This window comes from Saccharomyces paradoxus, chromosome VIII (assembly GCF_002079055.1).
Source record: "Saccharomyces paradoxus chromosome VIII, complete sequence".
In the NCBI taxonomy this organism is placed as follows: domain Eukaryota; kingdom Fungi; phylum Ascomycota; class Saccharomycetes; order Saccharomycetales; family Saccharomycetaceae; genus Saccharomyces; species Saccharomyces paradoxus.
The window spans coordinates 444,159-460,681 of record NC_047494.1 but is presented as its reverse complement, the minus strand read 5'-3'; the positions used below and the strand labels follow the sequence as shown (position 1 = coordinate 460,681).

At 38.5% G+C, this 16,523-nt stretch overlaps 7 protein-coding genes and 1 non-coding gene across 8 annotated transcripts; all 8 read right to left on the bottom strand.

The window, feature by feature from the left end:
* Positions 1–137: 137 nt before the first annotated feature.
* Positions 138–1,943, bottom strand: SSP1 (Ssp1p; the record flags this gene model as incomplete). Its single annotated transcript, XM_033910961.1, has 1 exon — positions 138–1,943. One exon carries the CDS (start codon positions 1,941–1,943, stop codon positions 138–140), a length of 1,806 nt encoding a protein of 601 aa, XP_033766852.1.
* A 219-nt stretch (positions 1,944–2,162) lies between these two features.
* GND1 (phosphogluconate dehydrogenase (decarboxylating) GND1) lies at positions 2,163–3,632 on the bottom strand (the record flags this gene model as incomplete). The annotated part of the gene is made up of 1 exon (XM_033910960.1): positions 2,163–3,632. One exon carries the CDS (start codon positions 3,630–3,632, stop codon positions 2,163–2,165), a length of 1,470 nt encoding a protein of 489 aa, XP_033766851.1.
* Positions 3,633–4,022: 390 nt separating this feature from the next.
* On the bottom strand, positions 4,023–6,386 carry RGD3 (Rgd3p; the record flags this gene model as incomplete). The annotated part of the gene is made up of 1 exon (XM_033910959.1): positions 4,023–6,386. One exon carries the CDS (start codon positions 6,384–6,386, stop codon positions 4,023–4,025), a length of 2,364 nt encoding a protein of 787 aa, XP_033766850.1.
* Positions 6,387–6,688: 302 nt separating this feature from the next.
* Positions 6,689–7,375, bottom strand: SVP26 (Svp26p; the record flags this gene model as incomplete). Its single annotated transcript, XM_033910958.1, has 1 exon — positions 6,689–7,375. One exon carries the CDS (start codon positions 7,373–7,375, stop codon positions 6,689–6,691), a length of 687 nt encoding a protein of 228 aa, XP_033766849.1.
* Positions 7,376–7,536: 161 nt separating this feature from the next.
* Positions 7,537–7,608, bottom strand: SPAR_Htrna10T. The gene has a single exon. It is a non-coding gene; the product is annotated as a tRNA-Thr (tRNA).
* Positions 7,609–9,202: 1,594 nt separating this feature from the next.
* Positions 9,203–9,688, bottom strand: SPAR_H02210 (uncharacterized protein; the record flags this gene model as incomplete). The annotated part of the gene is made up of 1 exon (XM_033910957.1): positions 9,203–9,688. The coding sequence occupies one exon, from the start codon at positions 9,686–9,688 to the stop codon at positions 9,203–9,205; it is 486 nt and encodes a 161-aa protein (XP_033766848.1).
* Positions 9,689–11,368: 1,680 nt separating this feature from the next.
* Positions 11,369–12,571, bottom strand: OYE2 (NADPH dehydrogenase; the record flags this gene model as incomplete). The annotated part of the gene is made up of 1 exon (XM_033910956.1): positions 11,369–12,571. The coding sequence occupies one exon, from the start codon at positions 12,569–12,571 to the stop codon at positions 11,369–11,371; it is 1,203 nt and encodes a 400-aa protein (XP_033766847.1).
* Positions 12,572–13,557: 986 nt separating this feature from the next.
* Positions 13,558–15,789, bottom strand: STB5 (Stb5p; the record flags this gene model as incomplete). The annotated part of the gene is made up of 1 exon (XM_033910955.1): positions 13,558–15,789. One exon carries the CDS (start codon positions 15,787–15,789, stop codon positions 13,558–13,560), a length of 2,232 nt encoding a protein of 743 aa, XP_033766846.1.
* Positions 15,790–16,523: the final 734 nt, after the last annotated feature.

The following is a 16,523-nucleotide window of genomic DNA, read 5'->3' as shown; positions in this document are numbered from 1 at the left end:
CAAGATTTGTGTAGAATTAAAATAAATTGATATTTATGTATGAATCTTTTGATAAATATTTACGAATGGATAAATATTAAATGTACAACAATAAGCATATAACGTGAGATACTTGTTTAAACTAGGTTCGCTATTTTTCAGATTGGACTTCTCCAGACGTTTTCGTCCAAATTCTGCTTTGCATCATTTAATGCCGCAGCAAGAATTTTACTTTCATCATTTGCAGACTCCGGTTTGATTTGAGCTTTTTTAATGGAGATATTCCTCAAACTTGTGGCATTGATATTTATATTTCTTTTCGTACTTCTTAAAATCAAGGAGTCACTTGATTCCAAATTTTCCTTTTTCACCTCAGGTTGTGATACCGGTTGAACATTTGCAGTTGAGGAACTATTATTTTTTACGTCTTCTTCTTTCTCTTCTTGAGAGAAAAGCTCGGCTAATTGATCGGGCTCAACTTCTTTGGCAGATAAGAACTTATTTGAAGTAATTGGATTACCGTCCATCGAATTATAATCAGAAAGAACCTCATTCCAAATATTTTCAGGCATATCAGTGAGCTCAGGCTGTGAATTTTTCAATTCTTCCTCAAGTGGCGCCACCCCGAAACTTAGTTTTCCGTACAAGTGATTCATTAAGGAATCGTTGAAACCTGCCACCCCTGTTCTCATATTAACAAACTTCTGGATATTATTTGTTAGATCCGGATTACTTTTGGCCCAAAATTTATCAAATCTTCTCTTTCTTATTCTTTCTAATTCTTCTGAAAAACTCAGTGTGTCGATAGTTTGTAAGGTGGACAAAGATTCTTGTAAGTATTTTCTCGAAATATCCTTCATATCCGAACAATTTTCGTAGTACTCAAAAGCCAAATTCATAAATAGCTGTCTTGTCGTTATTGAAATTGCATGCTTATAGTGCCGTTTTGTAACGTCAAAAGATTTTTGTGATGATATCACTTTTTCTCTCAAGACCTCAGTATCTTCATGCTTCTCACCTTTGTGCTCTCTTGATTTTGCGTACTTTTTCAAGTCGTTTTTCAGTATATTTCCCTCGTTTATTAATTGGGTTTCTCTCATGCAAACATATTCGAAGTTATTTGAGATTTCTTTTAAGCAATCCGACACATTTTGTTCAAAGTGGATATCTTCTTCAAATATTTTTTCAATTTCATGTATTAATGAGATTGTATCAGGATCTTCAAAGTTTGAGCTTTGTAGCCACATTAGGATATCTTTTAGAAATTTTTCCTCCGTCTTCCACACTTCTTTCTTCTTAGCAGAAATACAATCAATTCTTTTCTTTACTGTTTGCAAGGTGACGGTCCTTAATGATAAGCTACTGGGAAATGTTGAAGTTATGTTACCAAACTTTGTGGAAGAGTTCAAATAGGGATCATCATATTTGTTAGTAACAAAAAGGTCCTTCAGCAATGCTATTTCTTGCGTAGGCTTTTGCCGATAAGGTGATTTTGGATGTTCGGACTTCTGTTTTGGAATTTGACTTTGTTGGAAGTTAGGATCATCATCATTATTTCCAGTTAGAAAAGTTTTAACACTACTTTGGAATGGACCAGATTCGTCTTCACTGGGCAGATAAAAATTGTTTGTAATATCTTGACCCTCGCCATTGTCATTATTGTTAAAAGCTGTCAAGCCCGTTTGCGGATAGAAATTCTTGTTGAATATTTTAGGAACATCCTCTTCCCCATGTTGATCATTATTTTTCCCACTTTGTAACCACCTGCGCATTCTTTCCCTGAATTTGGTAGGCTTTTTCTGCTTCGACTGCTTTGGAGGGATAGAGGTTATTTCCCCAGATGGATCATCCTCGTATGTACCATAGCTTCTCATTGTTGCTAGCTTTTCTTCTTTGCTTCTTTCTTGATAATAGGCACTATTGCAAAATTTTTCACTTATTTTTTTATTTTCTGGCTTCATCATTTTGTGTCGCCTGTTTGCCTCTTTTTACGTAAACAAAAAGAAATGGAGATAGTTCCAGGGATTCGGTTATAAACCTTTAGCACTTTGAAAAATACATAACTTCATATACTCTTTATAATTGCATTTGGATTTATTTATTTATTATTATAATTAAATTTACTATAACTGATGATCTATTTTCATTAAATTTTTGGTTTATGTTCAGGTCGTAGATTTCTTCTAAGCTTGGTATGTAGAGGAAGAAACGTTACCACCGTGACCAGTCCAGTTGATATGGATATCCTTGTCTACTGGCAAGTTGTCAGAAGCACATTCTGGCAACACTCTGAAAGTGTGAGCACCAAAGTAATCACGTTGAGCTTGTAGTAAGTTGGCTGGCAATCTTTCAGATCTGTACCCATCGTAGAAAGACAAAGCGGTGGAAAAGGCTGGTGTTGGGATACCGTAGGTGGTAGCCAACGCAATGGACTTTCTCCAACCAGATTGAGCCTTGGTGACGGCATCAGCGAAGAACTTGTTGAACAACAAGTTTTCCAAATCTGGCTCTTGTCTGTAGGCCTTTGTGATTTGAGCTAAGAAGACAGATCTAATGATACAACCACCTCTCCACATTAAAGCAATGGCAGGGTTGTTTAGTTTCCAGCCATAAGTAGCAGCAGCTTCACGGATCAACATGAAACCTTGAGCGTAGGAGATAATCTTGGAGGCATACAAAGCTTGTTCCAAATCATCGACGAATTGTTGTCTGTCCTTGACGGCGTCCTTTGGAACTTCTGGGCCTGGTAGGACCTTGGAGGCTCTAATTCTCTCGTTCTTCAAAGCAGATAGACAACGGGCAAAGACAGCTTCACCAATCAAAGTGACTGGCATACCCAAATCCAAGGCGTTGATGGCGGTCCACTTACCAGTACCCTTTTGACCAGCAGTATCCATGATCTTTTCAACTAATGGCTTACCGTCGACATCATCGAACTTCAAAATATCTCTGGTGATTTCGACCAAGAAGGAGTCCAAGACACCCTTGTTCCATTTGGCAAAGACCTCACTGATTTCCTTATCGGTAAATCCACCCAATCTCTTCATGATATCGTAAGCTTCACAAATCAATTGCATATCACCGTATTCAATACCGTTGTGAACCATCTTGACGTAGTGACCAGCACCGGCTGGGCCAACCCATTCACAACATGGTTCACCGTCAGATTTAGCAGAGATGGATTGGAAGATGTTCTTAATATGTGGCCAAGCTTCTTCGGAACCACCTGGCATCAAAGATGGACCGTAACGGGCACCTTCCTCACCACCGGAGACACCAGAACCGACGAAAAGAATACCATGCTTCTTCAATTCTTCGTAACGTCTATTAGAGTCTGGGAAATGAGAGTTACCACCATCAATGATGATGTCACCCTTTTCCAAAAGTGGGACGATTTTGTTGATCAAAGCGTCGACTGGAGCACCAGCCTTAACCAAAAGCATAACCTTTCTAGGTCTCTTCAATTTAGAGATGAAATCTTCAATGGAAGTAGCACCGATGATAGATTTGCCCTTAGCTTCGTTGGCCAAGAAGTGGTCGACCTTGGATTGAGTTCTGTTGTAAGCACAAACGGTGAAACCGTGGTCAGCAGCGTTCAAGATCAGGTTTTGACCCATGACGGCCAAACCAATCAAACCGAAATCAGCAGACATTTTATTGTAGTTTTTGTATAGAAGGTGGTTTTGTTTTGTAATGGCAACAATACAAGCGTATGTATATCAGGCTATTTGTTCTATTATGTAATAAAGGACCCTACTAAGAAAAAGGAAACGTGCGAAAAAGAAACAAGCTCAGGAACAATACCACAGCTCTTAACGAATATCAGACCCATTTATATAATACAGCCTCGAGGCCCACCAAGGCCAAAGCGCAAGGCCGCGTGAACCACTAGGCGAAGCACCGCGTAACACCGAGGCACCGTAATGTAACACCGACAGCCATAATGGGTACAAAAGCAACAACCTCGAGGCAGGACGTAAGAACAAAGAGGTGCCAGGTGATCTACGTAGTTACTATGTAGCTACTATATAGCATGCATGGAGTTATGTAGGAGGGAAGTCGTTGACGTTAATGGGAAGGAATAGACCGCTCTTGCGTTTGGGTCTTTCTGGGGTTGTCGGAGTAGAACTAGTCTTGAAAGGTCGTGGTATGAAAGGCCCATCCTTGTCGTTTGGCGGTAGTTTAGGGTTAGATGATATGGGTATTGTTGTATCCTTTATAATTATCATCGGTGGTTCAGTGAGTATCGCAGCTGTTGTTGTCATCATCGTGGTGCTGTTAGCGATCAGCGTTTGCAAAATGTCTACAGTTCTTCGGTTGATAAAGAAAGTATATAGTGCTGGCGACAAGATTTTGATGTCAATTGGGTTCTGCAGGCCTGTTCTTCTTACGAAGTGGTGGGCCAATGGGATGTCTATGTCACTGTTGTCTCTAAACAGATCTTGCACTGTTTGCGGCGGAAGTGAGGATCTATCGTTGAGTATTTGAAAATGGTTTGCTAATTCTTGTAGAAACCTTAAGGAGCTCGTAGGAAATTGTTCGCATAAGGAGATTAGCGGTTTCTTTGCCTTAACTAAATCATCGTAATGATTTGAGGGTACCAGGCTATCGGGTAGTTCTAACAGCCATAGTTTGATGAGTCCGACGAGATCGTTAGCGACATAACTGTGCGAGTTTTCGAAAAACTGAGCAGTGATTACAGAATTTGTATTTCCGATAGTTTTGGATTCTTTGAATTCCCCTAATAAGTCCCTTTTCAAATTTGAAACCCTTACAAAGTCGATATCTTTGTGCCAACTTTGTGCGATTTTTTCAGTATTTGGTTCCTTTTCAATCTGCCGGAGTATAGTTTTTATTGCCTCTAACGTATCCACGGCAGCCAGATCATTGTTTATTTCACTACCGCAGAAAAACTTCTCGCTTTTAATGGAGATTTCTTTGCAAGCGTCGACTGGGTCACTCGCCTCTATGATATTCCACTTGCGAAAGGGTATGCCGTTATCCCTGAGGAAAAATCCTCTTATATCTATATCGTCACTTTTCTGTGGCAGGTGTCCTTCCTGTAGAGAACACACAGGTGACTCAGTAAATTTCTCACAGTTTCGTTGAAAGGTCTTGTTTGATGATCTTAGAGTTCGTTTGATCCCGTCCTCCATCTTAGAGTAATTCTTACAATAATCATAAATGGCTTTTTCCAACTGCACTTTAGAATATTCCAACTGGCAACATTTGGCGAAAAAATTATCTTGCGATAATTCCAGTTGCTGCTTTAAACCCTTCCATTCATTTTCATTTATGTCTGTGCTTCCCGCTGCATCGCTATCATCATTGTCATGTAGACTAACTTTGCGGATCCAATCGGATATAGACGTCCTGATTGATGATACATTTGATTTTTCTTCATGTCCATTATTAGATTGTGTTAAGTCGCCGTATGATTTCTTATTCCTGATTCCAGTATTACCATTTCTCTCTTGCGTACTGATAAGTTCACTGTCCCAGTAGTAGTATTTTTCCTGATCAAACTGAGAACTTTTGCTGGAGTAAAAATTCAGGGAATATTCCTGTATTACACCGAGCCGGATGAATTCATTACCTATTCTATCGGTATTAAATAAGGATAGGTCTAGTTTAGGTTCAAGTTTCTTCAATTCTTTTACCAATGATCGGCCTTGGAAACTTTGATTTGGCAAACCTGGAACAGGAAAGACATTCTTCTCCAAAACAACCTTTTCCCTCAAGGCTTGCAAAAATGACATAAATTGGTTGCAATCATCAAATTTTAACCTCTCGTCTAAAGTATAGGGAAACTCATATACGAATCTCGATCTCGTTAAAGGTGCGCTATCCTCACTATTCCCAAAAGCAGAGGAAGAACTATCCATTGACATCTTCACTTTTTTCAACTTGTATATGGATTGAACTCTTTTCTGACACTCAATTAAAGCTTCTTTGACTGCAACTAAATCTTTAACGTAAACCGAATAACGAGATGACAAATCGTTTTCTGCTTCATGAAGGAAGCTCTCATTAAGATCTCTTAATTCTTGCAATGGCATTTTACAGTCTTTTTCAATTTGCTCTGTTGATATTATACTAAATTGTTTATTCATCACTTCCAGTAGTCTGCCATTCATTGAATTAGTTCCGTCCAATTTTTGTAAATTGTTCAATGTTGGTTTCCAAAATTTGTTGACAAAATCGTTATAAAATTTGATGTCTTTAATTAACAGATCATTTTCTCTATTCATATGTTTTATGAATAATTTGATACCTGTTGTATAGTCTTTGGTCCAATATGTGTTCCTTAGTGAAATTTTAACTGAATCGCAATCAATGGAGAGTTGCCTCGAATTCTGTAATTCATCACCAATAATATTTTCTTCATTATGCTCTTTAACAGTCATTACTAGACACCAAAAAAAAAGCTCTCCTTCTCTTGCCTTTGTCTATGCAATGACAATACTTAATCTACTGGGCCTGACTGGTTTTTTGTTTACTAGTTGTTCTAAAAAATGCAAACGTCAATAAAAAATGAAAAATATGGAAAAGAAAATATACTTTCCCGTATTAACTTGGGTAAAATATAGTAGTATTGTTTTGATGATTTTCTTTCCTGTGTAAAATAGTTGGCAGAGCATTATACATATTTCTTATTTAGAATATTCAAATAAAAAAAAACTAACTACATGTTAAAAAAAAGGCAATTCTAAACAGCCAATCTATCAAAGTCAGGTTCTATCTCATAACCGAATACACGGGCTAGAGAGTATATGTACTTCCTTACCGAGTTGATGACTACACGAGCTAAACCAACAGCTCTTTTACGAAATTTTGGCTGGTTGTTCGTTGTGATGTCATCATTTTTCTTAGCCATATGTTGCTCACTAGTCGTTGGTAGCACATAATCACCAGCTGACAGAGAAACAAATAAGGCAAATGGTATGAACCAAACGCATATACCAAAAAATGAGGCTACTTCAGCGAAACTAGCACGTCTGCGTGGTATATAATTTGGATCAAATTTGAACTGTGGAGGAACTTCCGTATCATTAAAATATTTGAACCAGAAGTAGTGATTCAAGACCACACATACGCAACTTAACAGGAAAGTTGGGCTGGTTAACGAAATAAATGGGAAACTTTTTAAGTTTTGGTAATATACTATGTAACATGCAATGGAAAAAAGTGTAAGTTTGAACGGAAAACCGTCTAGTAACAGTAGCAGAATTAATATTAATATTATACCATAAATAGCCCTTGTGAGAAACCGTCTTGTGGGTTCTGTGTGTTCTTCAACAAGTTCACTAATGTAGTATAAACCCGATGCAATTGAAAGTGTTAAAAAAAGAAACCCTGATACGGTTCCTGCATAAGATATCAATTCTAACAGCATGGTTTTATTCTAACAATTTCTTTTCTCACTTTCGCTCTTTCCTCACTTGTCAACTATATGTTTTTAGTTTTAATTTTCACATTGACCATTCAACCTTTAAAAAATCATAAAGTTATAAATGATAGAGGAATAAGAACAAAGGGAAAAAAATACTGGTATAATGCCACCTGCCAGAATTGAACTAGCGACCTTTGCATTACAAGTGCAACGCTCTACCACTAAGCTAAGGAGGCTAAAAATACAACTTCCTTAGCATGATATCCTAAATCTTGATAAAACACACATAACAAACGAATAGAATGAGTAACATAACTGTTGGAATGCGAGAATGAGATATTTGTGAATTTTGAGATAATTCGTGGGAATACATTGTTCACAAAGACAATAATATTAGGTATATAGATGAGAATTTGGTGAATAATTAGATAATTGTTTGGATTCCATTGTTACTAAAGGCTATAATATTAGGTATATAGAATATACTAGAAGTTCTCCTCGAGGATGTAGGAATCCACAAAAGGGAATCGACAGTTCTACATAGTGTTATTACTTTATCTTCTTTCCTTTTATACGTTGTCATTCATTATCCTATAACATTATCAATCCTTGCATTTCAGCTTCCATTAGATTGGATGACTGTTTCTCAATCTTTATGCCATCCTCTTGCATTGCATATTATAATATAATATTAAATAGATGATATTAGAATTTCATTCCAACAATAGAATATACTAGAAGTTCTCCTAGAGGATATAGGAATCTTAAAATGGGATCGATATTTCTACATAATAAACATTAATTTATCTTCTTCCATTTTATATGCTGTCATTCATCATCCTATTAGATTACCAACCCTTGCATTCCAGCTTCCATTAAATTCGATGACTGTGTCTCAATCCTATGTCATCTTCTTACACCGCATGTAATAATATAATAGTAATATGACTACTATAAGTAGATGACATTTTAGAGTTTCATGTCTTCATAAATGTTTAACCGAAAGTTTGGAAAGATGGAACGTGCTGCTGCTGAGGTATTAAGGGTCCGAATAAAACCGGATGTCTTGGCAATCCTAATGTCGCTAGGATAGTTGCTTGTCTTTCCAACAAAAGATATAGTTCACAAATATTTCTCTGTGCGCGGCATATATTTGGCTTGATGTTTTAAATAGTTTGTGAGTAATAATCCAATACAAATACTATCAAGCTTTAAGATACATTACTTCACCAAAATAATCAGTTTTTGTTTTATTTGAGGTTGAGTGTCTCAGTTAACTTATGATAAGCTATTTTTAACATGACAAACGGGATGTGATATTTGTTGTCTTGGCTCCAGATCAGCGGTTGTACTAATCTTGCTTACACTGAGCGTGTTCTAGGCATTATCTTTAACACTCTTGTACGTCTTGTTTACCATACTTTGCCATATTCTTGTTCTTAAGAAAGGAATGTTGATCTAACATTTCTGAAATCGTGACACCGTCTAGTAAAATATTAGACACTACTAACGTTACTAATGAATAAGATACAACAATTACAGTCGCTAGTTCGTGAGATTGAAATCTGTTACATATTCTTAGATTGAGAGTTAACGCTGCATACTTCTCTTTGGTAATGAATTAGCCATAAATTGCATATGCGTCACTCACTATTGTGCTTCTGAGTGAGAGTATTTTAGGAGTTTATATATATATAATATACTGGCTCCCGAGGCAGATGAGGGGGTATAAGGTTTCGACGCTTAAGGTATTGTCTGAATCACAGTCGCATACACTAGTTGACCCTCAGTTCAGAGATGCCCACGATTAACGGGCTGAACGGGTCCTGACTAATGTAGTTTTGAGTTCACCTGTTGGTGCAGTATTGTTATCGGCACTGGCACTGGTACTGGCACGGGTGTTTGGAAAAACTCTGTAGCATTCAATGGAGAGATTACTACATGAGTGGCGATCCAACGCGAGACATAATCTGTATTAGCTTCATAACCGTACTCTGTCAGTAAGGAACCATAGTCGACATCTGTAACACTCCTAGTAGTGCCAACTGTACCCGGCATGATATTATCTCTGACATCCCCAAAATACACAGCTGTACCATTTATTAAGTGGTAGATTGAGGGAGAGTCTATGCCACCAAGATAGAATCCGTTTCTTTCGAGAAAAATGACTTCATTAAAATTAAGTCCTGCTGGAATGTTGGTGAAGAGTCTCAAAGGATTAGTAAGATCAACATCAGGGAAGGAACTATTGTTGACCGAGGTGGCAGCCAGGTTGAAGAATTTAGCAATAAATGCAACGAGGCTTATTAAGTACATTTCGATTGATTGAATTAAACTTGTTCAATATCATAGTAAATTTAGAAGTCCGTTGCATGTTCGATGGAACGAATTATGCCCGTTTTATATATTTATATTAGGTCATACTATTTAACATCTGGGGTCATATTTTCTACCTGCATTTAACATTTGAGCTGCCATCGAGTCGTATATTTACTTTTAGACCGAGGCAACCTCGATGCAACCGCAAGCGAAGGCGTACGGTCAGAACTTTTAAGGTTGTTATTAGGTCATTTTGGGTGGACAGTGACAAACTAGCTGCTCCAAGGTACCCAACAGCATTTTTACTGGGCATCCTGCTGTTTTTTTGGGTAGTCGTTATTTCTGATCTTATTTCTAATGGTTTGCGAGACAGGTCAATAAAAGAGCCTATTTGAATGTGCAATATCTTCACACCAGTTTTGAAAGTCTTTGCGTGCCAAAAATTCTTCGTTCATTGAGAACTAAAGCCAGTTTGGTTGCGATGGCGCAAATATAACTCTAAGCTCAACAAATTTGGTCACAGAGTGCAAGTTATGTAACGATTTTTGTAACAGTGAAACAGGAGAGTATAAGGATGAACATAAATGGTAGCGCATCTGTTAAGGGGAAACCCTTTCAATTTCCACTCAAAATAAACTTTACATATTCACAATCCTCATCGCCAGCAGAAACTGTTGCACAAATAGTAACATAAATTTTATATTATTGTATATTGGAAGAAAGTGGGCGTGGGTGCGAGCATATTCTTTGGAATTTTGACATCGCATTTATTGTCGTACCTGAACTAATTCCCACCATCATCTGGTCACCCTGTCAGATCCATATCAACTTTCTACGTTATACTACTAATCAGTATAAAACGCAGGGACGTAAACTCTGCATGCTTCCGTCTGTTGGGATGAAAATCAACTTCCATCCAATGACTAGTATTCATGTTATTAGTATATTATATGCCGTGTAAGAAGATGACATAGGATTGAGACACAGTCATCGAATTTAATGGAAGCTGGAATGCAAGGGTTGGTAATCTAATAGGATGATGAATGACAGCATATAAAATGGAAGAAGATAAATTAATGTTTATTATGTAGAATGATCGATTCCCTTTTGTGGATTTTATATCCTCGAGGAGAACCTCTAGTATATTCTGTATACCTAACACTATAACCTTTAGTAACAATGGAATGCCAACACATATCTAAATTTTCACCTGCTTCTCATATTTACACATTGTACTTGTCTGTAAATTATTTGAAATCTGACTTAGAATAAATGGTGTACGCGTGGTGTCTCGGATCTATACTAAGTGTTGAGTTGTTCATCTAAGGAAGATAGGAATTAACATCCTCATGTTAAATTCCTGCCCACAAAAGGTATGGATAAATCCTCAGTTAAGGTGATGCAAAAAGGAAAAAAATCCTTCACTTCAAAAGATAGCGGGCTCGCATCTATGTGGATTTACATTCAAACATATTTTAAAAGAAGTCTATATGAATAATGACCTAAAGTGAAAGCCCAGCCTACTCCCTTTCAAAAATATAAATCTGACGCTGCCCAAGCAAAAAAAGTTCTGTTAATACTTCATTAAAGGCTATTTATCCAAAATATATATATATATTCGTTAATTGTGTAAAGTGGAAGAAATAAAAGCAGTACTACAAACTGCGGTAAACACTATTAATTTTTGTCCCAACCGAGTTTGAGAGCTTCTTCATATGTAGGGTAGTCAATGTAGCCCTCAGCTGACATTTTGTAGAAGGTGTCTCTGTCATATTTGTTCAATGGCAGTCCCTTTTCCAAACGGTCAACCAAATCTGGGTTGGAGATGAAGAATCTACCGTAACCAATCAATGTCCTAGGATCTTTAACCTCCTCTCTGACAACCTCTGGGTGCAGAGCAAAGTTACCAGCTCTAATGATTGGGCCCTTCCAGATGGAATAAGCAAACTCGTTGCTACCTCCCTTGTATTCACCTTCACCTTCAACTAAGAATGGGTCGGTGACACGAGGTTCAACCAGATGGACGAAAGCCAAACGTTTACCGGCTTTAGCTCTTCTTTCTAGTTCACCTAAGACATAAGCATATTGGGCAACAATATTGGTTTCAGCACCACCAGACATACTGTTAAAGACACCATATGGGGACAATCTCAAACCAACTTTTTCGTGACCAATGGCATCAACAATGGCATCAACCACTTCCAAGGTGAAACGGGCTCTGTTTTCGATGGATCCACCATATTCATCAGTTCTGTTATTAGAGTGAGGGTCTAAGAATTGGTTCAACAAGTAACCGTTGGCGCTGTGAATTTCAACACCATCGGCACCAGCAGCAATAGAGTTCTTGGCAGCTTGGACATATTCTTTGATGTACTGCTTGATTTCATCCTTTGTTAGACTGTGCTGTGGGTTGTTGGACTTCTTAGCCTTTTCTTCTTGTTCCGCATTCATATAAACATTGTCAGAGGCGGAGTCGTAACGCAAGCCATCCCTAGCAAGGGTGTCTGGGAAAGCAGCCCAACCTAGAACCCATAATTGGACCCACGCGAACGATTTTTTGTCATGAATAGCCTTGAAAATTTTAGTCCATTCCTTTATTTGTTCTTCGGACCAAATACCTGGAGCATTGTCGTAACCACCGGATTGTGGAGAGGGAAAGGTACCCTCGGTGATAATCAAGGTTCCTGGTCTTTGAGCACGTTGAGTGTAGTATTCAACGGCCCAGTCTCTGTTTGGAATATTACCTGGATGGTGGGCTCTCATTCTAGTCAATGGAGGAATAACAGCACGGTGCAAAAGTTCATTGTTACCAATTTTGATTGGTTTGAATAGGTTGGTGTCACCCAAAGCTTGTGGCTTAAAGTCTTTAACAAATGGCATTTTCGATACTATATTATCGTCTAGATTTAGCTTAATGTGATGATTTTTCTCTGTGTTTGGGCTGTTTCACATAACGAAATAAGATCAGAAAAACTCGAAACTAGAGATCTACTCTTCCTTTTATATTTTAGAATGCCAACAGAGGAAGAGACCAGGATATCTCGAGGGAGAGCACGCTCCAAGAATTTGCTACCTCATCAGGTACCCAAAAAGAAACGCGCTGCTCAAACAATACGAAAAAAGAAAGGTGTCCAAACAATGGCGACGATTTCTCCCAAAAAGGAAGTTCTTACCGATTCTACTCCGCTTTGCTTTACTAAGCACACGAGACGGAAACACATGCCGCTTCCGTTCCGTGCAATATATTCATTCATTGGTAATGAACGTCCAATCTTGGTAAGCATCTTTAGAGTAGAATCGGAGGCTGAACAAGGGACGTTACTAAATCTTGAACTACGGAAGTTTATTACGTAAGAAATCTCCGTGCATCCGTCGTAAGTTCCGCCTTTTAGAGATATGCATAGTTGTCGCTGTCAGAGAAAGTGGCTATCCCGTATTCTCGTAAGCCACTTGATAGCGCTGCGTTTGATGCTGTGGTTGGGCAAAGACCAACTTTCAAATCGAAGCTTATATTTCTCACCAACTTGCGATTGGCGTCTTGTATCATTAGTTACCTTCGGGCCATCTAGGAAACAAGTATAGTAAACAATCTGTTGCTTTGTCTTGCGATGAATGTCATAATAGTTTGCAAAAAAATACATTAATTAGTTGTTCTCGTAAATTGCTTTACAAGATAAGAATTGTCAACTTTTTGTTGGCATTAGTTTTGTGTTATAAAGCGCCTATTTTTATCAGTATACATATATGGATAAGAGATTCAAAAGGAAAACCTTACTTGTCGTGGAAAAAAAAATTTCTTTTTTCAACAGCAGCAACAAGTTGGTACCTTAAAGTAAGAGGAAATGACCAAACTGGATGAACGTATGTTAAACAAGTTTATCAACCCAGGAGACGTCAACATTGTTTTCGTCTAATATATCTTGATACGAATCGCTGGCGCCAAACAACTCTCTTGTTAACTGGTCCATATTAGGGACTTTGCCATGGCTCAAACTAATATCGAGAATTGTGTTACTAATGTTTTGGAAAACGTCCGCGCATCTCATTGCAAAAATCCATCTTTCGCCGAAATGTCTTAGTATCTCAACACACTGCTGGATTTCGATTTTACTTTCAATGAGGTCAATGCTCCACTGGCAAAGGCAGTATAAGATAGTATTACAAATGGTTAGTGTTCTGAAAAGAGTTATCCAATTTAAGGGCAATAACCGCTTCTTGTACAGCGTGTAAGTATGTTTCCAGGCTTGCAGGCAAAACTCGCCTAGTGTGGATAAGGAGTCAATGGGCGGTTTCGGTATCAATGCAGATGGTCTGTATAGCAAGATTTGCAATTGAGAGTACCTCATTGCTAGCCAAATCTCAGAACTATGGAAAGATATCACATTTGTAGTAGAATTGTTGTCCCTCTCTAGCTGATCCATCTGGGAGTTTTTCAGTTTCCTTCTTTCTGATTCTCGAGAATAAATTTCGTCTAGCTCCTTGCGCAATCCACCTATGATCTCCTGCTTCTGTTCGATGGTTAATTTTTGTCGTCCCGCACTTACAGAGTGAACTTGTTTATAAATGCGGCCACCCATTTTCCTTAATGATATCATTAACTTGGTCATCTCCAAATCGTCCCTTTCATCCACATACAACGCCCTCGGTAGCGGCACAGTGATGTCTTCATCATCTATTCCAGATATACGGCCCAGAGAGGTGCAAACTAGCCTTTCAAAGCAGTAGGCACTCCAGAACACTCTATATCTTGCTTCTGCTTCTAAGGCAGACATGCTCTTGAGTTTTTTGGCAGTCAGTTCTCTATTTAGACCTAATCCTATGGTCAATCGCATGATGATACCACTAATCGTCCATGACGAGGAGCCCTTTGGCTCAAAGAACGAATAAATACCCAATAACAACAGACATCGTACCGTTTCAATATCTTGTAAAATTATAACGCTACGGAATTTCTTCATGGCCAAAAATGCCAAATGTTCACTCAGACACTCTTCATCCTGGGAGACCATACCAGCGCGCTGTAAAGTTGTACAACCAATAGCCATTATCATATATACTTTGAAAACAAAGCTATCAGGGTAGTTTTTGTTGTCGTACAATGTTTCAAAATCAGTAATCGTCGCGGCGTCATTTAGGAATGCTATCTTATCAATCATAGGAAATAGACGGTGATTGTGTTTGAAGTATGCGGCGATGAACCTGTCCAGTAAGGATCTGTCAATTGATTTGAACGAACCATCCTCTCTGACCCACGATGTTGTTCTACCACCTTTAAAGCAACACGACATAGTTTCAAATTCAATCGAGGATGCATCAACTGGTACAGAATCGTATTTTCCACTGGGGACAGGATTGTTTGCATATGAGGTAAGACTCAATTGCGGTGCACTGCTATTGTTATTGTTATTGTCGTGGTCAATATTATTGCCGTCATCACTGTCGCTAGTATTGCGATTATTGTTTTGCAATGGCACAGATTGGGTGTTCGCAGGCACAGGCCCGCTAATTAGCGGCGAGGGCGTGTTATATCCTCCATATGATGACGTTGCTGAACCTTGTTGCACTGACGCTGGCAGGGATCGGGAAGGAATCAAGGAATTTTCATTGGAGGATAAATGCGAAGAAGGATTAGAACTATCATTCAATGATGTAAGAACGGAAATTAGCGATGAGACACCTTCGCTAGAATTCGGACTTGCCCCCATGACAAGGTTTATCGGGTCTGCCGGTTTCAACTGCTTCATCTTGTGTGCATCATCGTTTTCATAAGGTGAAAACCCAGGCGTTATAGCGCCATTTGTAGATGGCGAACTAGAAGAGGTTGGCATGCTCTTATTACCCAAAGGGCTTCTTCCTATTTTCTTGTTTCTTTTCACTGGAACGTATTCCCCTCGTAGCATGGCATCCGCTAATTCCTTCTTAGTCCGTCTTGGGGCTCTACCTGGATACGAACAGTGTGCTCCATTTTTATCGCAATTCACACATGTCGGTATTTGTTTACCACACTTCTTCTTTAATTTTCTACAACGTGCGCATGAATACAATTCAGTAGTGCGTTGTGACCTCCCGCCTTGATGTGCAAAATTAGGACCATCCATGTCCCTCTTTTACACCTTTCTGTTATTTTTTTTAGCCCTGTACGCTCGGGTATTATACCTGTTGTTACGTAGAGGAAATAACCGAACGTTGCCAAGAACTTCATTGTCGGTGTTTTATTTCGGAAGCTTATTTTTCTTTCCTAGTATTTCCGCTCGTCCTATTTCTTCCGCGGTGTCGGCACTTGTCGTCTTACACCCGGCGGGTGATAGTGCCATGAAATAAATGTGACGCTATATAATAAGTCAGTAAAGCAAGATATATTATGTGAAAGTAGGTAGTCTATCGGAAAATCCTCTCGGTATATAAAATATAATCCAGTATAATTTTCTGTCCGTTTTCTGTCGAGATTGAAGCTTTTTTTTCCCCGTCAAGGCTTAATCTTCATCAGAATAAGAGGTCGCAAGGAACGCATCAAACGATTCATAGAGATGTATTTATTCATCAACAGTGCTATAAGTAACCCTTCATCCAGAGTTATATCACCAGCATCGGTGGTGTTCTAAACGATTCAACGGTGCTAGGGGTTGTTAGTCTTTTTAGCACATCTGCTTTTAATTGAGTCGAAGTCGTCATACACATAATCGTACGTACCATTGCATCTACGATGCATCCCTTCTTATTTGTGTAACGAGTAACTATAGAAAACCGTTAACATATACCTCATGCCTTCTTGTTAGTGTATTCCCTATACGCGGAAAACGCGCGGCGAAGAAGCCACAGAAACGTAAACGTA